This window comes from Galeopterus variegatus, unplaced genomic scaffold (assembly GCF_000696425.1).
Source record: "Galeopterus variegatus unplaced genomic scaffold, G_variegatus-3.0.2 Scaffold2606, whole genome shotgun sequence".
Taxonomy (NCBI): Eukaryota; Metazoa; Chordata; class Mammalia; order Dermoptera; family Cynocephalidae; genus Galeopterus; species Galeopterus variegatus.
In genome coordinates, this window is record NW_007728717.1 from 142786 (window position 1) to 167083 (window position 24298).

The following is a 24298-nucleotide window of genomic DNA, read 5'->3' on the forward strand; positions in this document are numbered from 1 at the left end:
TTGAGATATATAAATTGAATTCACAAGAAAATGAAGATACGTTGGAAATATAAATGCAATTAATTTAATAAAAGGGTTCTCTGCGTATCATTTGCATATCTTCAGTTTTTTCCTTATAATTAGTTGGTAGGTGACTTATGACTTGATCTTTTTCTTGCCCACTTCAAGCGTACAGTTTGGTGTAATGCACGTTATAGCCCTGAGAACTGCTGGCCTCCTGACAAGCTGGCTGGCTGGATAGTCTCAGGGATGAGGCTGCTGCCGCAAAAAGTGGGTTACGTGATAGCATAGCTTTGCTGCTGGAGATGCAAGACCAATAATCTAAGAAAACAGCGCACAGGGCGGGTTGGGCCAGACAAGGACTTTGTGAAGGTTTTTGGACACTCCTGAGGTCAATGGGCTACTGCGAAGGTAAGTGCCCCAATGCCAGGGTCTTGAGCCTGCAGATCTGTAAGGCCCGCTAGATGACCCATTCTCTCTATCCCAGGCACCTGCTGGTGGCACCATCCAGCCGGACCCCGTCTTCGCCCGGGCGCAGGCCGGAGTGGTGAGCGGCTGCAGCCCCCACGGCACCCCCTCCCGGGTCGCCTCCTCCGGGCGGGCACTGACCTTGCCACGGGCAGCCGGGCTGGCGCAGTCCCCGCGCCGCACTGCCGGGCGCTCGCGGGGGGCGCCCACCGGCACCCAGGCCGACCACTCGGCAGAGCCGGCCGCTGCTCCCGGCGCTCGGCCCTGCACGCCGGCGGGCAGCGCGGGGCCCACGGTGTAGAGTCCGCCAGCTCGGACCCGCTCCCGCACCCGACGGTCCCGGTAAGCGGGAGCGGGGGCGGGGGCCGGGCCGTCACCCTAAGGGGCGGTCTGCGGGTCGCAGACTGTCCTCCCGGGACTCTGAGGTGCTTATGTGGGCGCCGTCCCCAACGTGGCCCCTGTGTAAGTGGATGAACCCCGAGTGACTGCCGCCTCTACCCCTTGGGAGTGGCCGTGAGGCGTGTGGGGCGCCGCACCCATGGAAGGCCCCCCGGTGTGAATGGAGACGCCCAGAGCGCTCTCTGCACTTGCTGTCATGGGGAGCCCCGGTGTGTAGGGGACCACCCCAGGGAGCGAGCTCAAGGACGGTCTTGGGAGATGGCTCAGTGGAAGGCCATTTGTGAACATAGAGGAGCTTCGGGAGCCGGTGGTGGGGATGGACCCCACAGAGGACCCCTAGATGAAGGAGGACCGTAGACTGTGCCCTAGAACTGCCCGGAAGGAACCTCTGACTGAGGAGAGGGCATCCTGCCATGGGATCCATGAGTGACTTCCCATAGCTCTAAGGACTTTGGCCTTGACCTCCCTGTAGGGCTCAATGTGCCCCCACTTGTCTCCCCTCAACATGGTAGAGAGGTGGGGGCCCTGCGACGCTGCAGTCTCTGTACATACCCCCTCTCCTCCACAAGAATTTTCTCTTCTCCATGGCAGCCCAGTTGGCTCCAAGCTGGACTTTAATGGCTGCAGGAAGTGCTGTAAGAGCTCAGGGCTCCAGGGAGGAGAGGACCAGTGAGGCCTCTGAAGCAAAGGTAGGAAACTTGGGGCCCTGGGCTTGACCATCCAGAAAGAAGCTGTGAGGTAAGGTGGAATGACTGGCTCTGGCAGGTCCTAGGGGGAAAGTCCTTTGAAAGAAGACATAAATGATATATAGAATTGTTGAGCACCAATGTGCCTGGCACTATATTAGGCACTGTTATATGATGTTTAAACATACATAATACAATACAATACCCTTGTGAAATTATCCCCTTTTAAGTATTAGGTACTTGAGGCTCAGAGAGGTTTAGCAATTTACCCAAGATCATGAAGCTTGGAATTATGAAATCTGTTTTTCTTATTTTATTTGGGAAAAAGTATCAAGGAGAGGAAGAAGAAAAAATGGATGGTTTGCTAATAAGTTAATTAAGATGCCAAGCATAAAGGTTTACAATAGTATATGCTCAGTAAATGTAATGGTTAAACAAGTGGATTGGGACAGTTTCACTGGAGGTGAGACTGCGGCACGAACTGATTTTCACTGAATCCCCAAATTTCAGGATGTGGCTTCCTTCATTGACTGTAATGATGTCTTGAGGTGGCTCTGGACCTGATTGGGTCTGGGAGAGGCCTCTGGGTGTGGTCTTTGACAGGACTTCAGAGGATGGAGTGTTCCAAGGCCACCCTCCCTGTTGCAGAATCCTTGGGAGAGAGGAAGGAGAGACAGGATCACTCTTAGAAAACATGATCCACACTGTCCTTGTAGCCCTCTGACTACACGCAACAGAGGACACTAATTCACAGATACTACTTAGGACACTTTTGCCCAACAGTGCCTCTGCATGAGGAGAAGAAAGGTGCTGAGCCAAAGAAGGCTTATTGGGAGTCCATTATCTGGCAAGTGCAAAGGGTCTGTGCCTGACATAGTGATGCCCCCCTGGTCTCTACACCCCCACCCCCACCGTTTTCATTACAGCTGGTCCCAAGGGTTTAACTCTGGGTCCAAGGATAGACACTGGTTTCTGTTCAAAAATGGAGTGGTGAGAGGGCTAAGCAATGGGATTCATCATAGAGCCATTCTGGAAGAGTTTCTGGCTCCCTGTTGTTCCCTTCTTCCACACGCCAAACCTAGTGACATCCTCCTTTAATAGAAGTGGCTTCCTTGGGCTTCTAGGATTACATAGTGAGAAGAGAGACCAAGCTAGTGAGAAAATAGAAGAACCTAGTTTACCAGTTAAATTATTTTTTTTTAACTCAATGGCTGCCTGAAGGATGGGTATGGTACTGACAAAGGTTTATATTGATTAGCACCTCCCGATTATAAAGTTGTTTATAAGCCCCTTTTAGTTCAGTATTCTCTCATCAGCTTAACAGACCAAAATAAACAGGGGTATATTTTTTAAAAACAAAATCGGAAGGATCAAGCCTGCATATATGATCTTTGCTCCGATTCAGAGATCTGTTGTTGGGGTTTTATTCCTTAACTGGTCTTTTCACTGAGGGCTCTTGGTGTCACACCCATTCATGACCCTGGAAAAATGGCTAGGTGGATCTAGGTGCTCCCCAGATCTTAAACTTTGGATATCACCTCCTCAATGTCCACCTTTGGGTAAACATTATGATTTCAAAAATCTTTTTTTTTTTTTTTTTTGTCTTTTTCCGTGTCCAGCAACGGATCGCAACCCTCAGTGTTGCCCCCGTACCGGACCGGGGACCGGCAACGGGATTGCAACCCTCAGTGTTGCTCCCGCGCCTCGCTCAGCCAGTGAGCAGGAACCGGTCTGTATGTGGGATCCGAACCCTCGGCGGGAGCGCCGCCGCGCTTCCCAAGCGGCGCACTATCCAGTGCGCCACCGGGCTGGCCCTCAAAAATCTTAAGAATACTGTCTAACTCTCCCCTAATCAGAACATGAGTCTACAAATCAAATCATTCCAGAATGTTTGTGAAGGATGTCACCAGGTGGCCTTAATCTTCTCTAAATTGCTCTCTCCAAAGGAAAACAGAGAATGGTTTCAGTTGAGTGTATGCACATGTGTCTGGATTTCTCAACCTCTGATCTTCCACATATTCTCTGACCACATTCTTATGGTTTTCTCCTTCCAACATTTGCCATATTTTTGACAGTGCTTCCTTTTCATCAAACATGGATAGTAAGACCTTCCCCAGCCTATTTCCCACATTCCTTGCATTTTTCTCCACTACACCTTTTCTTAAGAGGATTATATTTATGCAAATAGTTTCTCTTTTTTTTTTAGTTCCACAATCTATTATCTTTCAATCCCAAATGCTTCTCTCCAGCAGCGCTGCTTGGTTTCTACTATCTTCATTTCCCAAATCAATTGATGCATTTCTGATGAGAATATCATCCACTCTACCCCTCAATCTTAATGACCAAGTTCTGACAGGAATTGCTTACCAGCTTTGGACCAAGAAACCAAGTCCATCATTGTCCAGCCAGAGCCATGATTATTTTTCCTATTATAATATTCCTCTCCATTCTCCCCTTCTCCCCTTTTCCAGCAATCTCCTCAGAGACCCACATGCATTTACTAAGTGCTACTTCCTTGCCAGGCTCTATGCTAGATAAATATTAGAGTTCCTTGCCCTTGAAGGAGTTCACATAGAGTCAGCCTGCATTTCTCTACTCATTTACTATAAAGAGTAAGAAAAATAAGGGGGAAATTACAGAATATCTACAGGAATCAGTATGCCTTTTCCCAGGCATCATTGAAACCCGCTGCTGTTCTGCATCTCCACTGGCAGCCACGTTCTAGCCCCACTGGCATTGCTCTGCCAAAATTACTTTTGCCCCATATGCTTTGAGTGAACTGGCCACACTTTTGCCTTCCTGTGATAATAATGACATAACCTTATATTTGGGTAGCTCTGTTACAGTTTACAAAGCCCTGTACACATATGATCTCTACTTGATTTTGAGAAGTGTTTTATCTTACTGGGGTCTTCTCATTAAAACAGCATTACGTGGGCTAACTGGCTCACTCTCTTTTTTTTGTTTGTTTGTTTATTTTTTGAGGCTTATGAGTCTCCCAGAGGGAAAACCCCAATGATTCACGACAGTCACCATTTGCCAGCTCTTAGGTTGTGGAGAAGAATTTACTGTTGGGTCCTAAGGCCAAGCAATGTTCTCATTGGTCAGCGCTGGTACTTTTCAGGGCCACCTTTCTTCCTGGCCTCAGAATATCCAATTATCCAAATCTCTGAGGATTTTTTTTTCCCTCCCTGAAATTCAAATACATATTCCCTTCTAAACAAATATTTTAAGCATACTATCTCAGACTAGTTGTTTGAGCTGGTGCTAATTCTTATGTGAAGGCAGTTTTCCTCACCTATTTCCATCCAGCACCCAGGCTGGCTTCATACCATCTAAGTCATGATGGAGTCCCCATATAGCTCCATGCCTTGGCATGTGCTTTTACCTCTTCCTGGAATGCCTTTTTTTTTTTTTTCCTTATCCACTGGCGTAACTCCCACTCATATTCAAATTTAGCTCAAGCAACACCTTTTTTTTTTTCAATCCTACACTTTTACCCCCTACACTTGCACATACTCACTGTACTCTCACAGGCTGAGGAAGGTTCCATTTGTTCATTCTGCCAACAGTTAAGTGCCTGATTTTTGCCTGACACAGAGTAGGCTACACTCAGCAAATGTTTGTAGAATCAAAAAACAAGGAAATGGTGATAATTAAGGTATAATAACTGCACTAAATGAAAACTGAATCTGTGCTTCAGGGGCCCAGAGAAGAGAACAGGGAGTGCCTCCCCATCTTTCTTAAAAGTTCTGCTTGCTAAGTGCAGTCACACCAGCCCTTCACTGATGGGCTGTCACTCTTAGCTGTTGCCCTGCTTCTGTGGGATGTCAGCACTGTAGCTTTTAATGAAGACTCAGCTCAGGCCCCCAGAGGCTAAAGATCATGCCATAATTTTGTTCTCATGTATATTAGAGCTTTGTGAGCTTTCAGTAAATATTAAACAGCAGTGAGACCTCCCTCAAGTCTCATAATCTTGAGCTGAGGCCAGGAAGACAGTTTTACTGTCTTTAACCCTTCTGCTCCCTGGAAACCCCAGAAAAGCCTTGTGCAGTTGGGGTGACTATGTCTTCCTGGATAAACAGGGTTGAATGGAGGGAGAGAGGGAGGTACCAGTCCCTGAAGGGGTCTGCTAACATGAAAACTAAAAATAGTCTGTAGGCTACTGCCAGGCGACAGAATGACTGAGTAGGAAGAGGCTCCCAGAGCACCGTAATGAGGCACTGGATGCCTAAAGCAACAGCCAGTCCACTGGAGAACAGTCAGACCACTTGGGGCTGGGATTTCTTCAAAGACCAGTAAAGGGTAAGGGGACTTTTTTTTGATAGTTTTTGTTTAAAATTCTCAGGGTTGATGCTTATGTACACAGTGAGCTCAGGGTCTATGCTGGTCATTCTTCGTTTTTTTACAGACCCTGGATCCATTAGTTCTCCATACCCTTGTGGCTAGTCACCTTCTATGTTAGGTATGTGGCTTTCCCTAAAGCTTTCAGGTAGTCGATCCTTCAGGCACATGCTTCCAGGAGCCAATTGTTGACCACCTTGAAATTTTTCACCAGTATATGCAGATGTTGCTGATGCTAAATTTCTCTAGATCAAACCCAGAACAAAAGAGATGCATTTTTAAGCTTCTTACTTGTGTCCTTAGGGCAGCTGCCCTCCTGTGAGCCAGGCCATGTAAATGCATGGGACTACTGACTTTGGTAATGTTGGTCTCTCTTTTCTTATTGTTGTTGTGGAAACTAGCTAAATTCCAAAATTTCATAGCTCTCCTCTGAAGTTAGAGAAATCACCCATAGTTACTGTATGGTTACCTGCTCTCATCCCCGCGAGCCCTGACTCACCATTCAGGCTCCACCCTGGGGGAAGAAGAGTAGATGTGGTGAGCCGGTGACTGCAGAGTTACTAGAATGAAGTTCTGAAGATTTGGTCTGGTCAGTCTCTCTGGCCAACTGTGTTGAAGAGAAAGGTTACTGACACCGTGATCTTAAATAAACTTTTTATGTTGCCCAGTCATCTGCAACATTTATTCAACAAAGATTTATAGAACCCATGCTCTGGGGAAGGCAGTGAGAACTGTCTAGAATTTTCTCCCTCTTTTTCTCAGTAAAAAACTGACATTCCTTTTTTCACCTCCTCAACCCACTTTCTGGTTGTTTTCTCTTTTTTCCCTCCCTCAGAGTTTCTTTGCCTTGTTCCTGCAGAGGGAAGCCCTCATTAACCTCCAGGCAATCACTTTTAGTTTCTTCTGAACCTTTTAAACAGCTGCCATTTTCATACTAAGAATCGGATTAAAGCAAGTAAACATACTTTATATTTAACATGTCAAATAAGGAAACTCCTGCCTTTTTGGAGGGTTGCTTCTCAGGCTCTCCGCAACTATGAATCTTCATAGAGAGTGCTTGGGAAGAGTTCTCTGGCTTCCTTCTCCTTTATTTCTCTATCAGCCCCTGCTGGGGAGCAACGCCCTCCTCCTCTTACTCCCACCACTTTGCCCTTATAAATAATCCCACTGCATTATAAGCAGGTGCTCAGCAGAGAATGGGTGTATCTTGCACACACACATTCCAGGCTGCCCACACAGTTTACTGCCTGACAAACACATCTAGACAGCCTTCTCTTACCCGAAGACAGTTTATGGTTGTCGCTGTTTTCATTTCCTCTGATTCATATAGTCAAATGGCCCTAGTCTGCCTATTCCACTCTTGGCCTGCTCCTGTCCCCTGAGGTTTTTTCCAAGTCTTCCCTAGATACCACAAATTCTCGACAGTCACATCACTCTTGGGACATCATCTTTTTATCCTTTTTTCATCCTTGTTAGGGGGGTAGAAAACCCCAGTTCCACCCACCAGCCAAAGAAATAATCATTAGGTATAATTTGTAGGCTTTGAGAGGCCAGGTTTTTCTCATCAGACATTTGTTTTTAACTGTCACTAATCACTACCACTTGTTTCTCTAGAAATTTGAGCTGATTTTGTTAATTTCTCAAACCCTTCAAGTGCACATCATGGATATTTCAGCACACTCACTTTTAATCAAGGTGTCTTTTGTATACAAATTTGATCCTCTCCATTAAGCATTAATGGTTTTAGCCTCATTCTTAAAGCTTAATTCTATTGTCCTCACAGTTTACTGTCAATCAAAGACATGTCAATTCGGAATGTCTTGGGGTCTTGTTTGGATTTTGATGGTTTCCTTTTAATGGTACTGCTCTACATTTTCTGCCCTTACAGGCATAAAGTGGTCTAGAAAGTTGAACTATGTCAGGTAAAAGGAGAAGCAGTGTTCCAGGAGCCTGAGGTCAGTACTAGAAAGTGTTTGTTTTGCTTCAGTCATTGTAGAGATTCCTTTAAGGATAAACTTCCAAAACCATTGCAATGACATCATTAACAATTGATATAGCTTAATAACTATTCTTGATATTTTTACAGTGAATAATGGGTTGCAGGGTTGCAGGAGGACTACAGTGTGTTAGGTGGCGTCTGTGGTTAGTTTGCTAATAGACTGTTAATGAGTCAGTTCACTTATAGAGTAACTCTCCTAATCAGCCGGCCTTTGTTCAACAACACTTATTACATAGTCTCAAAAAGCTAATAAGAACCAAATGCATACAGTTGATTTTCCTCCAATGAATAAGTGAATTTAGTATGTTTATTCCAGTTCTCCAAATAAATGTTTCTCAACCTTTTTTTTCAACCCAGGCCTTCTTTCTGATAAACATAAAAGTCTTATAAGGGTACTTCAAAAAGTCTGTGGAAAAATAGAATCAAAAGATAATACAAGTCTTTCTATGAACTTCTTAAAGTACCCTTTTATGACTGTTCCCTAAGACTTCTGATATAACTTGTGGAAGGAGGCTGCTCCCAACTATTTGAAGGTAGTACCTTCTGTATATTGCCAGGAACTAAGAGGATACTGTCAAGCTCTGCTGTTTTGTAGTCTGTATCACAAATTGATGGCTTTTAATATTTGCTTTCCAAATATAAATATATATTATAATTGATATGCTATTTCAACCCACTCATTTCTCCCCTCCTTCTGGAGTTTCTGATATATACCACCCCCCACCTGCCCCCAAATGTATCCAATTCACCATTTGAGAATCATTGTTGTGGTCTTTGTGTTTAACAATTAAATCAATTTTTTTTCTCTTTTTTTAATAGCATGACTATATTACAAGTTATTCAGTAATTTCCCTATTAAGATTGTTTCAACTTTCTATCACTGTAAAAAATGCCCCAATAAATATTCTCTTACATATGCCCATAGACCAGAGGATCAGTCTCTTGTATAGAGTAGGTTTTCTTTAGTCAAAGGTATATTAGTAGCTGTCCATCTCTGCTAGACCTTCCAACCACACAGACTCCCAAGACAAGGTTTTATTTTATTTTATTTTATTTGTCCTTTTTGAGACTGGCCGCACCGCGCTCAGCCAGTGAGCGCTGTGAGCGTACCTGCAAGACAAGGTTGAGTAAACTGTTCATCTTGCACCACACCAGTCAAGGGCAGAACTTTTCTTATACCCTCATCTTTTAGAGGTGACTGTCTTTTTTTTTTTTTTTTTCCTTTTTGTCTTTTTTACTGACTGGTAACGGGAGCGCAACCCTTGGTGTTGCGCCCGCACCGCGCTCAGCCAGTGAGCGCTGTGAGTGTACCTGCAAGACAAGGTTGAGTAAACTGTTCATCTTGCCCCCCACCAGTCAAGGGCAGAACTTTTCTTATACCCCCATCTTTTAGAGGTGACTGTCTTTTTTTTTTTTTTTCCTTTTTGTCTTTTTTACTGACTGGTAACGGGATCGCAACCCTACGTGTTGCGCCCGCACGGCGCTCAGCCAGTGAGCGGGAACTGGTCTCCACATGGGATCCGAACCCTCAGCGGGAGCGCCTCCGCACTCCCAAGCGGCGCACTCTCCAGTGCACCACTGGGCAGGCCCTAGAGGTGACTGTCTTTAAATCAAAAGAAAAAAATATAGCTATTTAATAAAATAAATTTTTTTAATGATCCTAAGGCTGGGTTTTTCAAATTGCAGATTCAAATTCATTAGTAGGTCATGAAATTGTTTTAGAGAGCCACTATCAGGGTTCTTTTAATGAAATAGGATAGAAAATATCAGGGAGCATCATATGTAGTAAAAGTAGGATTATTCCACAAAACTTTGGGTTCAGTTACAGATCTATAAACATATGCATATACAGGGCCACCACATAAAATATATTTCTTACTCTGGTCACAGTCAAAAACTTTGAAAAAAAACCACTTAAGGTTTCTGAGGAAAACCTAGTGGTTCTGGAAAATGTAATTGCTCATAGTAAAAATACGCAGTGAAGGGGGTTGTATGTCAGTTTGCATTCTCTGTGCTTCTCACTGCACGTTGGGACTTGCCTTCCCACCTAATCATAGAGCACAGCTGTTGCACATGAGGCATCTGGGCAGTGTCTGCAGACTCCAGGCCCAACCTCCTCAAGAACCCCCTAGGTCCAAAGCCTCAGCAAAAACTTTAACATAGACACACTCTCCTCCCCACCCCAGCCCTGGCTGGATGCCTTCATTAGGTTACATGGACTTTTAAAAGCATATGAAAAATAGCATGCTTATTCTAAATGCTTAGGACTATATGTTCCAAACACACTCATTAACAGATAGAGAACTGAAGCCCAGAGCAATAAAGCAACATGTTCTGGATCCAGAATAGCAGATCCAAAACTAAAACAAGTCACTATGTTGCCAACTGTAGGATTTTTTTTTATTATATAATTAATGTGCAGTGTAGGAAAATTAGAAAATACAGATGAGCAAAAAGATGAAAAATACACATATACATTCTTTCATACAAAAATTAGATTATAACATGAGCATTTTTGTAACTTGATTTTTTTCATTAGTATGTTCACATATTTTAAACATCTTTCCACATCAACAAATATACTTCTACCTCGGTGTTTTTCATGTTCTTTAGTCTTCCATGGTACCATAATTTTACCATTCCCCTATTGTCCAATATTTGTTTCCAATTGAGGAAAAAAATAGGTTTTTAATTATAGTATTTTAAATTCATTTCTTATTTTGGGATTAAAAGATTTTGCTTCTAATCACTGTTTGTTATTAATTGTCCACAGAGGCATGAATACCTTAAATGATTTCCTGAGTTTGCTCAATAAATCTCCTTTGCCACCATCATGTAAGACAGTTGCTTATTCAAAGTAAATATTCCTTAGTCATATACTTCAATTTTACAAACAAACTTACAAATGAGGGGTGGGTCTTTCCTTTTTTATCATTCAGTTTATAAATTCAAGAATATGGGTTTCCTTGGTAACAATAGATGGCAGGGCTAGCACCGAGGCAGGGTAGGAATTTGTACCACTGTGGCATATCCGAGCAGTGATTCTGGAAAAAGATGTGGTTGTCATCAGATGTTATGTATATCAGGGTTTTATTTTTAGAACCAAAAAGAATTATCCACAATTAATTAATCAGAAAATGTTTATTAAGCTTCTGTTCTGTTCCAGACACATTGCCAGGCCATGGAGATAGGTATTAGGGTAAAGCAATCTAGTGGAGGAAATTGGCATTGATCAGATAATCATCCTATTGAATACATAATGATGAAGATAAGTATTCCAAAGCAGAAGAGCATAGTGGTGTGAGCACACTGACCTGGACTGGAGTCAGCAGTGACTTCCCCAAGGAAGTATTACTTGAGCTGAGCTCTGATAGACAAATAGGCACTAATCAGGTGGGAAGGAATGTTCAAAGTTTTCAAAAATAGAAGGAGCATGGCAAATAAAGACTGAAAGAAGGACAGTGTGGTTGGAGCACAGGGTAAAGAAGTGCGGCTAGGGGCCGGCCCGTGGCTCACTCGGGAGAGTGCGGTGCTGATAACACCAAGGCCCCGGGTTCGGATCCCACATAGGGATGGCCGGTTAGCTCACTGGCTGAGCGTGGTGCTGACAACACCAAGCCAAGGGTTGAGAGCCCCTTACTGGCCATCTTTTAAAAAAAAAAAGAAGTGCAGCTAGACCGTGCAGGGACTCATAGGCCATGGTGAGGAGACTGATTTGGGGGACTTTAACCTGAAAGCTGTAGGAAGCCATTGAAAAGTTTTAGGCAGGGGATAACAGAAATGTCCCAGGGACATCTTTAATTTAACATGTACAAAATCCCATTTAATTATCCCTCTTCTTAATTTCCCAATTTCTGTAACTGGCACTACCATTCTTCTAGTTACTCAATTTAAAACTGCCTTCTCTCCCTTTATCCTTCACCCAAGCAGTTATCAGTTCATTCCTAAATTTCCTATTCTGTTTTCACAGTAATAAATACACTCAGTCAGTGTCATTCCTGCTGTCCTCATTTCAGTTTAAATCCTCTACCTCTTGCCTGGATTATTATAGTAGCCTTGTAATTGGCCCTACCTCTCTTCCTACCCACTGTCACCTTTTCCCCCAAACAAACTGAGGATAACTTCCTACCCATCCTTCAAGGTCCACTTTGACCCCCAGTAGTGTGGTCTCACCTTCATTTAGGTACTCTCAGTACTTTGTCTGACTTCTTTGAACCCTGATATTAATCAGCTTCAATAGTGAGATTCTGTTCTACTATCTTCTATTTCCTATGATAAGTAAATACTGCCTTGCATATAGTGCTGTTCAATAAGCCTTACTTAGAATGGATTGAGGCTAAAATGGACTCTCTGCTCTACTTTACTTAGAACAAGCATTCCCTGGCTGACTTCCACTAGGCTCCTCAAGCTAGGAAATAGCAGACAAGCTTTGCAATGTGCCATGTCATGCCCTCTCTTTCCAATGTTGTACTCTGGTCCTGCAGAGAAGGGCAGGGATAATGTTACTTTTTTTTTTTTCCCCTTTTTGTCTTTTTTACTGACCAGTAACGGGATCGCAACCCTCGGTGTCACGCCCGTACCGGGGACCAGTAACGGGATCGCAACCCTCGGTGTCACGCCCGCACCTCGCTCAGCCAGTGAGCGGGAACCGGTCTCCACATGGGATCCGAACCCTCGGCGGGAGCGCCTCCACGCTCCCAAGTGGTGCACTCTCCAGTGCGCCACCGGGCCGGCCCTTACTTTTTAACCTGTAAAGGACATGGATCTTTCTTGAACAGTTTAGAAAATCAAAGCAGAAAATGTGGAGTGACGTGAGAAGTACCTTAGAGCTTATAATAGGCCAGTTGTCTGTGATAGATAAACACCCACAAGGAGGCATAGCTACTAATTAGAGGGGGCAAAGGACTGTGTGTGGCCTTAACCACATGGGTAGGGGTGGAAGAGTTTCCTGACTAGTAATTCAGGAGTCCTCTAAAAATAGGACTTCATTCACTCTGGCTTTTGATGAAGTAGGCATTGATGAGGTAGGCATTTGATGAGGAGTATCCCTGAACGGATTGTGCACAGCACTTATTGGAGGAGCTTTTCTTCAATCACAAGTGCTGAAGTGTGTTGCTGCAGCCTTGAGTCTCCTTATGGGATAAAGGAGAAACTTGGGCTCTGAAGTCTCTGACTATTTCCAAGTATCAGAGGCCTGGGACCCCTGGACGTTATCCTTACAGCAGGCCTGTGAAGTGGGCTGGGCAGATATCCCTCATTCCATAGATGGGAAAACCAAAGTCACAGGACCAGTGAGATGTAGAACCAAGGTCTTCTAACTTCTTAACATGTTCTCTCTCCACCCACCGTGCTACTGAGTTTTGGAAGACAGAGAAACTACTTAATAGTTTCCACTAATTGCCACTTAGGTGAAGGACTGAAACCAATTGGCCCAACATGCTCAGCCATTGGCTAAGTCTGTGCCCCTCTGCTTTTTGTCCACAGAACCATGGGTGTGTTGATGTCTAAGCGGCAGACAGTGGAGCAGGTGCAGAAGGTGAGTCTGGCTGTGTCTGCCTTCAAGGATGGGCTGCGGGACAGGCCTTCCATCCGACGCACGGGTGAGCTACCAGGGTCCCGCCGTGGCACTGTAGAGGGCTCTGTCCAGGAGGTACAGGAGGAGAAAGAAGCAGAGGCAGGCACCCCAGTGGTGCAGGAGGAGAGCAGTGTCAACCGTGCAGCCTGGGAGCGGCTCCGAGATGGGCGTGGAGTGGAGCCTGAGGAGTTTGATAGAACCCGTCATTTCACACCCCCGGCCTTCATCCGCCCCACCCGGAAGCTGGATGATGACAAGTCTCCAGATATCTGCTTGGATCCCAGAGAGCCTGTAAGTTTCCGGTTAGGGCAGGATCCTCACGTCTAGCCCTCCTGAGGTTCAGGGAGCAGGACAAGGAGGCCTGAGTATGACTGAGATGAGACTGAAAAACACAAAGATGGAGCTGAGTCCAGAACAATCTTTGAATTTCTTCTACAAGTATAAAAATGTTAGTTACATCCTGGATTAGTCTTCATGAAAGACTTGGGGCCGAGGGTGATAAGCAATGACAGCATGGCAGGTCTTCTGCCAAGGCTCCCACCCATGGTTTCTCAACCACAGATAATACTACCCCCTGTAGGAGCCATGTGGAAATTTGGGAGGGGGGAGTTTGGGGAGGTAACAATGACTGGGGGTTGCTACTGGTGTTTGGTGCCAAGAAAACCAGGGATGCTAAATATCCTGCAATGCCTGGGACAATCTTTCACAACAGATTGTTCTTTCCAAAAATGCCAATAGCATACCTGTTCAGAAACATGGTCACAAAGGCCTGAACAGCTGGAAGAGCCTCCTAGGTTCTTGTCCTCCAGAAAGGAAGTTCTACTGCCTTAACACGGGCTTCGGTTGGAGCTGTTCCTCTGGGCTGCTCTAGGGACTCAGCCCCACTCAGGTAGCTCTGTGCTTAGTGGCTATAGGATCTTTCTGCTTGTGCTTACACATCCTTATACGTTGTGTTCACTCCTGCCATCTTTCCCCAGGTTGTCAACGATGAGATGTGTGATGTCTGTGAGGTCTGGACAGCTGAGAGCCTCTTCCCATGCAGGGTCTGCACCAGGGTTTTCCATGATGGCTGCCTGCACCGCATGGGCTACATCCAAGGAGACAGTGCAGCAGCGGTGACCAAGATGGCCCACACAGAAACAGGCTGGAGCTGCCACTACTGTGTGAGCCTGGACTACAGGGACAGTGGGCTTCTGTACAGCACAGGACTTGGCAATTTGCCTGGAGGCCCAAGAACACTTGTTTCTAGGCAGTGACCTAAAGAGTTTTCTGATAGTACACACAAAGGTCCTAGAGCTAGGATGGGGTTTCTCAACCTCAGCAGTATTGACATTTGGGGCTGGATAATTCTTTGTATGGGGGCTGGGTGCATTGTAGGATGTTTAGCAGCATCCCTGGCCTCTACTAGATACCAGTAGCATACACCTGAGTTGTAACAACCAAAAACGTCTCCAAACATTACCAAATGTGTCCTGGAGGGAGGAAAATCACCCCCAGTTGAGAACCACTGACATGGAGGATTGACAGGATAGAATGAGGAGGCCTAATTACACAAAAGCAATTCCACTTGGACTAGTGCTTTCTCTAATAGTCTATAGTTGCCATTCATTCTACTCGTCTGAAAAACCAGCTTGCTTCCAATAGGGATAGATTCTATCACAGGAAAACTTCTTAGTCCTGAAATCCTCACTTAGCCTACTACCTGATTCTTAGAAGAATTTATTGTTCATCTCTGAAGTGGTCATTCTGGGAATTAAATAGCAAAGCTCTATTGATTCAGAACATTGCAAATTATATATAAATGCCTTCCAACTTTTAATGAAGGACAGATAAAAGGTTTCCATGAAAGTCAAATTTATATCCATTTCTTACCACACCTGAATAGAGTTCAAGTCTTGCCTTATTGATCTATTTTCCTACAGATATCTTTATTATTCACTGATTTCAAAGCAAGGAGAATCTGCTGATCCCACTTTTCTTCCTACTGCCTAGAAGAAAGCAGAGATGTACTACTTTCTACCAGATAACTCTTTCTCTGTGGCTTTTCCATAAAATGGAAAAATCACAACGGTGATTTCAGCCACTTAAAGACCTTTCCCCCTGGTGCATGCCACAGCAGACTCTGCTGTACACATGGCCTCCCCCCTCCAGATGCCAGCCTTTTCATTCACAGCAACTCTGTGGCATGCTGCTGATGTGGGACTGGGTTGAAGGTGTCTCTCTCCTAACCACCAGGAACACACTGCCCGCTTCCTGGCTTTCTTTTGTCACAGTCCTGCCACCGACACCTCCATTCTCCACCTGGCCTTTCACAAGGGCTTCTTCTGAGCTCCTCCATCTCCTTCCCTTCTCTTCATAGCCAGGCTTCTTAAAAGAACTTCATCATCTCCTTGTGGCTCCTCAACCACCTATATTCCAACTTCTGTTTCTATTGTCCTGCTGAATTGACTCTTCCTAAGGTCACCATTTACCTCCCAATTGTCAAGTCCAGTGACCTTTTCTCAGGCCTCTCTGACTTGACCTCTCTGAAGTATTTAGCATTTCCTCATTCCTCCCTCATTTTTTTAGGGTCTGAGTATTTTTTATGAGAATTATTACACAAGATATGGAGACTAAAGAATATAAAAAAGCAATAAAAGTCCCACCACACTGTTCACATTACCTCCCACTTTGTGCCTTTGTCTACTGATTCCCCTCCAGCCTTCTTCTCTGACCGTTCTTTCTCAGTTCCCTTAGTTTCTTCTCTCAGTCCTAAGTGCTGGTGTTTCTCAGGGTTCTGCTGTTAACACTCTTCCTTTCTCACTATACGCTCTCTCTTTGGGTGACTTCATTCTACAGCCCCCATCTAAACACTGATGACTCTCATATATGTGTGTCCAGACTTAAATTTCCTGTGTCTTGAACTTATTCCTCTTCATGTCTCACAGGTACTACACACTCAACATGCCCCAAAATGGACTCATACTTCTTCCATTCCGTATCTCTGTGAATAGTAATACCATCCCCCCAGTTACCAATCCCAGCTCATTTCTCTCCCTCGTCCCTCACATCCAGTAAGTGAACAGGTCCTGTTGATGCTACCTCTAGTATCTCTCCCATCTCTCCCCTTGTCCATTCTCATGTCTTAGTTTAGCCACTTATCTTTTCTTACCTGTACTATTACAACAAGCACCTAACTGCTCTCCATGCCTCCAGACTTTGCCCCTCTAATCCATTTTCCACACGGCATTCAGAGATCTGACCATGGCACTTTCCACATAAAAACCCTTCAGTTTTTTGCCCTCAAAATAAAGGCCTAATTTGAGGGGCTCAATAAAGGACATTTGCGGTGCTTCACAGTTAGGCTTCTGCCTACCTCTCCTCTCTTATCTTAAATCATTCCTCTCTACCCTCCTCCACACACACTCATATGTACTGTATGCTTCAGCCACACTGCACATGTGACAATATTACCCACCATTATGGTGCCCAGCATGTACTAGATGCTCAGTAGGTATTTAGTGAAAGAATGGTTTGATTCCTTTATGAAATTCACAAATGAATACTCATGAAATATCTGCCCCCATTCTTTGCTGGTATTTTAGGGAAAAAATTAACCTACTAGAAAGAATCTCTAATGTTAATAACAAAATAAGATATCACCACTCATTTAGAACTAAAACTTCCATGGCATCATGAAAAACTCATTTGGTGTTGGGAATCTTGTATGATGGCATTTCTTTCAGAACCATTCTGTAGTTGTTTTAAGTGGTAACCCACTAGGAACAGAGCTAGAATTAAACTTTTTTTTTTAAACTAGAGTACTCTTTGAGCACAGCCTAACACAGAAGCCAAATACATAAAGTGGATAAAGATGGAACTGCTCTGTTGATGGAGGTAGGAACTCACAACCCTACCCACCCACTAGCCCCCTTCTCCCCTGCAGCCGTTTCCTAAGGCACTTCCAAAAAATCCCTGGGTTAGCTCAGAGGATAATTTGAAAACCACTTTTTCAGTAAAATGGACTCAAGGCTGGAGTAAGTATATCTGAATTCTAGGGAAGATCCTGCCCCAAAGTTAAGGCAACTCTGAGCAAGTCCTTTCCCTTTTGGGGGTCTTCAGTCTTGATTATGAATGAGACATTGGGATTAGATGGTCTGAGAATTGCCTTTTAGTTGAAATACTGTTTCTTTTTTTTTTTTCTTCTTTTTTTTTGTCTTTTTTACTGACTGGTAACGGGATCACAGCCCTCAGTGTCGCGCCCGTACCGGGGACCGGCAACGGGATCGCAACCCTCGGTGCCACGCCCGCACCGCGCTCAGCCAGTGAGCAGGAACCAGTCTCCACATGGGATCCGAACCCTCAGCGGGAGCGCCGCCGTGCTCACAAGCGGCGCACTCTCCCGTGCGCCACCGGGCTGGCCCTGAAATACTATTTCTATTCCTCTTGATCCTTGGCCTGCCTTTCTTACTGGCCTGTATGGCAACTGACTCAGCTCTTCCTTTTTTTTCAGGACAACCTCAACTTGCTCCTTACTGAGGAGGAAATGTACAGCCTCACAGAGACCTTTCAGCAGTGTAAAGTCATCCCTGGTAAGGCTGGACAGTGCTGCCAGGATGGAGAGGGGCTGGGCAGATTTCTCCTTCATACTTTCTAGGATGAACCATGAAAGGAGTATTTTGGGATTTGGGAGGTAGGGGGTAAATGAGTTCTTACTCCCGAGTTGTTGGCTAGCAGAGGCCCCTACCCCCTGTCACAGCCTGAGTTACCCTGGCTATGGGAGGCAAAGACTCAACAAGCGCTGTGAACACGGGGGCACTGAGGGTGCCCTGGAGGTGAGTGGAGGTGCCCCAAGGCTGAGGAAGGGTCAGCATGGCCAGCATGGGGTACCTCCCACAGATTGCTCCCTGACGCTGGAGGACTTTCTGCGCTACCGCCACCAAGCAGCAAAGCGGGGGGACAGTGACAGGGCCCTGAGCGAGGAGCAGGAGGAGCAGGCAGCCCGCCAGTTTGCAGCTCTGGACCCTGAACATCGAGGCCACATAGAGTGGCCTGACTTCTTGTCCCATGAGTCCCTCCTACTTCTGCAGCAATTGCGTCCCCAGGTGAGGGCCAGCTGGGGCAAATGTCCATGGGATACTGGGTGACCAAGGCCTGGGAAGCATGCAGGGCATGTTGGGGGAAGCACTGGGTACTGTCTGAGCAGGGGCCAGTATTAGGAATGGGCTCAGGTTTCATCCATTGACAGGTGATCTAGTGCCCAGGCTGGGGAAAATGCCCAAAGAAAATGGATTTGCACTGCACCACACTGAAAATGTTGGTTCTACCAGAAGGGCTCTGGGTAACTTCTAAGGGAGGTGGCAAAGATGATAATGGAGGTAGGATTCTCTATGGCTTGACAGTTTACAAGATATTTTCAGCTCCAAGATCTTAACTTGTTTCTTCTTCCCCAGAACTCTTTGTTGAGGCTTCTGACAGTCAAGGAACGGGAACGAGCCCGAGCCACCTTTCTGGCACGGGGCAGTGGGAACACCATCAGCGAGACAGATTGCCGCCGTGCCCAGCACTCTTGGTTCTGCAAAGGCCTTGCAGAGGTTCCTTCCTGTAGTATCAGGTCCGCTCCTTGCCAGGCCCTGTCCCACTCAGCCTCCTCTCCTCCTTTTTCCATGCCAGTGGCCCTTGGTGTGGGAGGTCTCTCCTTGCTTCTCCTGCCAATAGCCAGGAGAGTATCCTCTCATGCATTAGGCAGAGGATGGTGATTCCTGTTGTCCAGAGTATGGGGCAGCCGCCACTCCCAACTCCATGTTGCCCCATGTGATAAAAGCCTGGACATGCACATCAAGAGCCATGGGTTCACCAGCATTTGCAAACTGCCATGCCTTTCACTATCCAATTCCTAACCACATGTCCTTGTACTCAACAGCATCAGCCATGTGGGTCCCATAGACAGCAGCCCGGCCAGTGGGAGCAGCAAGAGTCAGGACAAGGCCCTGCTGCCCACAGAGCAAGAGTCCAGGTGAGAGGGACCTCTTCAGCTGGCTGTCTGTATCCCCCACCCCCAATACACACACACAAGTAAAAGAGGGCATTACCATACACTGCCACCCCAAAACAGCAAGTACCCAACCCAGAAACCAGGTACCAAGAATGCACGTTTTAAAATGTCCCCATATCCTCAGGGCTACCCAGCTTGTCTGTTGGCTTGGCAACCATGTCAGGCATGAGCCAAGGCTTCCCTGAGTTTTTCCTAGCCAAGCCAGGCTGCCACTGGAATCAGGTCTGGTGAGCCTTCAGGTGCCGCAGCCAGCCTCACAAACCTGTTCTTTGCTTCTACTCCAGATTTGTGGACTGGCCCACCTTCCTGCAAGAGAATGTCATCTACATCTTGGCTGCTCGCCCCAACAGCGCAGCCATTCACCTGAAACCCCCAGGATAGCATGAAGCAAAGAAGCTCAGTTTGGGGACAGTGGCATCCTCTCCCTCCTTTCCTTTCTCCCTTTCCCTCACCAACCTCTGGCTCTGAGACTCATGGGGATGGGGCTTTGCCAGCATCTTAATTTGTCACTAAACTTTATGGCACTGAAATCATTGGTCCCCCTCCTAACAGTGGCAGTAGTAAGTGCACTGCCACGGGAAGAAGCCCTGGGAGCTGGGGCAGCATACACTCCTGGATCCCCCTGTCCTCACATCATAGACTGGACCTGCTACCAGATGTATATATGCGTACGTGCACACACGTGCACACACACACTCATGCGCACCTACAGAAGCCTGGTTCTTTTTGGTAGAAAAAGGACCAAAGTCCCTTTGTGAAGCCCCTGGTGTAGATGAGGGGGTCTCTAATGCCCAAAGAATGCCTTCTATTGGCCAGTTCTGATTTCCAGTATATAAATCTCTGGCCAAGTGATTCTTAATAAGGGGGCATATCAGACTCACATGCCTTCCTGGAAATGCTGACAGTCCCCCTCTGCCTCATTGATAATCCCCTCTGTGGTGAGCCACTTTACTAGTAGTTGTATACTATGTCCCCTGGCTGTGTTAGGGTGTTGAAAACCACCACTGCAGTTAAGCCTGTTATCTATTTAAATTCCAATTCCTGGTACGGAGAAGGCAACTAACCTATTGAATCCTAATTGGAAAAGTGGAAGGAAGCCCCTCCCAGAGACCCAGAATTCTAGGCACCTGTCAGCCAAGTCACCTAGGTCCAAAAGTCTTTAGCAGAACAGTCATAACTTAAGAGTGAGCCCTCCTGGTCCCTGTTTTTCAGATGGTAGCTCACAGCCCAATGCCCAAGGGGCCTAAATAGAACAAATACACTGGCAAGAGTCACAGCTCTCTGTGTTAGATGCTTCACTCAAATCACCTACCGTAGAAACCAATGAGGAGACAAGGTCTGGATGGAAGAGGAGAGGAAAGGACCCATGCTTTTCCATTGTTCCACTTCAGCTCAACTGCAGACCTACGAAAGTCTGCCATCGTGTGGAGAACAGAGCCAGCCTCTTCCACAGCTCAAGAAAGCAGCTCCACAGAAGCCCTGAGCAAGACTCCTTTCAGCCATCCTGGCAATGAGGATAGGAGACTGGGGCTTAAGAGGGGAATTTGCATCTCAGCTCTCTCAAACAAAAGGTCTGGTAAAGCCTCACAGAAGGTTTCCCCTTCTCCCTGTCAGTAAGACGTGGCCCACTGCTCACAACATGTCCTTACCTACTAGGCTAGGGTCTGGGCCTAGCATGGGAAGACTTTGGGGACAAGTGGAGGCTGTCACAAGGGCACCACCCAGGTCTCAAAGGCCCTTCTCAAGTCAGTGCATGTTGTGGGTCAGCCCTGGCCCTGGGGACCAGATTCTTGCCAGGTATGACTACCAAGAGTTACTCAAGATGTGTTTGAGCTCAGCCGTGCAGAACCTAACATGTCTGCATTGCTCAGGACACTTGTACTAAGTTGGGTGCTTATAGAAGAAGGAGCATAACACTCAGTGTTGAAGTGCTCAGAGGAAAGTGGGGAGCTGCAACCAGGGGCTTGGTAAGAGCCCTGTATGGTGTCCTCCTGTAGGAACTGCCTGACCTAAATGCAAGGTGATAAGTTGCTGGGGTTAGATTATTTAGAGCCAAAATGAAGCAGACAGGAGTCAAATCTGGGTTCATATGTATGGCCCTGAACATTTCAAAACCCACAGCGTTTTATAAATACTCCTCAGCCTCATTCCCAGGACTGATCAGTAGGAGGAGCCATTACTCAGTCTAGTCACACACAAAAAAAAGCAAGCACATGACTCAGGCCCAAGGACTGCATCTGAAGCACCCAGGCCTGGGATTTTGCACTGAGAAGATTAAAGCACATTAAGCACAGGGGCTCTTGCTTACTCTCCTGGTGAATCACCCTCTGTGCCAGTGGCCTTGGGCTGCTTAATCTCACAGCGCATTTTGAGTAGAGACAAGTTCTGGACTTTGATAGCTGAACAGGTTTTTCTCCTGCCTCCTCATCAAGGACTGGAAGTACATTTTCTTGTTCCCTGATCCTTCACAGATCAAGGTATGCCTACCGCTCTGGATCTGCTGCTTCTAGCTCTCTGTGTGTGAGTGGTGAGAGACTGTGGGCCAGATTAGGCCTGCTGTATCCCAAGGCCTGGCAAAGTAGGTGCCAGAGTTCTTCCACAACAGGAGCAGGCTCATTTGGGATCACTCCTCTCCCTATTCCAGCAAAGCAAGCTTCCTTGGTGGGGGCATGCTGCAGGGGGCCCAGGGGACAGTGCTCCAGCAAAGAATAGATTTCCTAGTCCACAAGAGTCCTAGGAAGCAGAAAAGCACAGAGGAACAGCAGGCTTCCTCTCCATAGACATCTAGCTTTTTACCAAAGGGGAGGTTCCAGTCCAGAGTTTCAGAAGTCCTGCCCCAACCCCCCATCCAGAATCTCCCTTTGCAGTGTCCTAATCCCTGGAACCCCTCTGCAGTATGTATGGAGATGTTCAAGCTTTTATAAACCAAGTGAGGCCCATTCTCTTTCCTTTTCAAGCCCTTCCATCACTGCGGCTGTCCAAAATTCTGCCAAGTACGAAAATTAGTGTCTGGCTCTAATAAGTGTATGAGAAGATGTTTCAGTCTTCTCTTCTTGACTGCCAAAAAATTCAGTGCTTTTCCCAAGCACCACCCACCCCACACTACCTGTCAACAAAGGGAGGTTTGGGTTACTTATATGCGCCTCTGAATACCACTTGCCCTAGGCGTGCTTTTCACCCAGCAGTCCTCTTCCCCATGCTCAGATTTAAAGGGGAAGCTGGACGACATGGAGGAGCTGCAGGGACAGAGGCGCAGCTGAGGGAGTGGCTGTGGCCATGTAACCTCTCCAGATCTGCTCCTTGGCTTCCTCTCCTGAGGCCAGCCTTCCCCAACAGAACAATGAGCAGTGGCCACTGTGGTATCCCAGCAGTGGAGCAGCTCCCTCACCCCTAGGGACTGATCTGACTCTCAAGTGCTCTTCTTCCTTTGAGGACAGCCACAGCCAAAGCCATGAGTACATTGCCTCTTTCTGCCCTCAGCCCAAGTGACTCGGGCTGGCAGGGCAGACCCCGGCTTTTCTGGTCCTGGTGCTCCCTACAGGGATGTCACCTTGATCTTGTTTAAGTGGCCAGGTCTTGGGACTCCCCAATTCCTCTCACCAGTATGGAAAGCACAGAATCCAACTGCCTGTGAAGAGGGCACCTGACCTAGGAGTGATCCCCAGGCTTGTGCCCAGGCCTCTTAGCCCAAAGCACAACCTCAACCATTGCAGGTATCATGGCTTCAGTAAGAATGGTGCCAGGAAGCCCTAAAACCAAGAGGGAAGCTCTGTAGAAGCTGTCTAGCAGAGCCCCAAGCCAGCCATGTCCACCCCAGAGCCAAGAGGAACCTCCAGGTGGAACTGAGAACTGGTAGCAGGCTCTAGCAGTCCTGCAGACTCGTCCTCTTCAACCCAGCAGAGTAAAGGCAGATATATACTTGGCACTAAAATACAGAACAACCTTGATGCCAGAACTTCAGGACATCCTAACAGCAGCGCCTGTAGTCCCTTCTTACCCGCCCCCACGCCCCTTTACAGTGAACTAAAATTGCTACTTTCTCCATGCCGCATTGTTTGAACTTGCCCAGGATACCTCTCTGGGCCCCTGGCTGCAGCCCTGACAACAGAGATCTCCTTGAGTGAGGGATATTAATGTATCTTGCTAGTTCTCAACAGCTCGGCCCTGTAGTAGGGTGGGACTGGGCATTTTCTCTCTTGTTGCTTTTTTGCTGCCACTGTTTTTGGCAACCTTGAATGGAAAAGAAAATGAACAGGTTACAGAATTTCCGTTAGACCCAACTAGCACAAAGGAAAAGCCCTTTCCCTCTGATACACGTGCCCCAGAGCATGGAGAGGTGGTCAGGTCTGGTCTGGGCCAGTAGCTAAGAAGCCCAATCACATTGCAGTCTGTATAGCACTGGGTTGGCATGACCACAGATGAGAATAGCAATGCATGAGTAGTAAGGTCTTTCTGTGTCCATGGTGAAACTGAGGCCTTCAAGCTTAGTCTCTAGCCATTGAGGATGGGCTATGATCTGTCTCCCAGCCAGACCCAGGCTTGTGAGGGGAGCTCTGAGAGCACTTGAGTAACAATGGAGGATCCAGCGCCCTTTGTTCCCTCATGCCCTTCCCATGTGCTTTTCTGAGGAAGGTTACTGACAATAAACTGAGGGAAACACCCCAAGCCCTGTCTTCCCATCGCTACAGCTGCATGCTCCTGCCTGTGGCTCAGCCTGCAGAGGCACTCCAGAAGGAGCTGACTCCCAGAGGCTGGGCACAGTGGAAATCATAATAAAGAGGTTGTGATGTTAA

At 46.5% G+C, this 24298-nt stretch overlaps 1 protein-coding gene across 1 annotated transcript; it reads left to right on the forward strand.

Annotated features, from left to right (window-relative positions):
- Positions 1–263: 263 nt before the first annotated feature.
- KIAA1045 (KIAA1045 ortholog) lies at positions 264–24298 on the forward strand. The gene is made up of 8 exons (XM_008582408.1): positions 264–411; positions 13381–13762; positions 14449–14634; positions 17964–18042; positions 18350–18555; positions 18904–19064; positions 19374–19466; positions 19790–24298. The coding sequence occupies exons 2-8, from the start codon at positions 13385–13387 to the stop codon at positions 19884–19886; spliced, it is 1200 nt and encodes a 399-aa protein (XP_008580630.1). The 5' UTR covers positions 264–411; positions 13381–13384; the 3' UTR covers positions 19887–24298.

Excerpts from the sequence above, each read along its gene's own strand:
- KIAA1045 (XM_008582408.1), top strand. The coding sequence starts at position 13,385 with ATGGGTGTGTTGATGTCTAAGCGGCAGACAGTGGAGCAGGTGCAGAAG. Across the intron at positions 18,043-18,349 it reads GCAGTGTAAAGTCATCCCTG|ATTGCTCCCTGACGCTGGAG; the intron begins GTAAGGCTGGAC and ends TACCTCCCACAG. Across the intron at positions 18,556-18,903 it reads TGCAGCAATTGCGTCCCCAG|AACTCTTTGTTGAGGCTTCT; the intron begins GTGAGGGCCAGC and ends CTTCTTCCCCAG.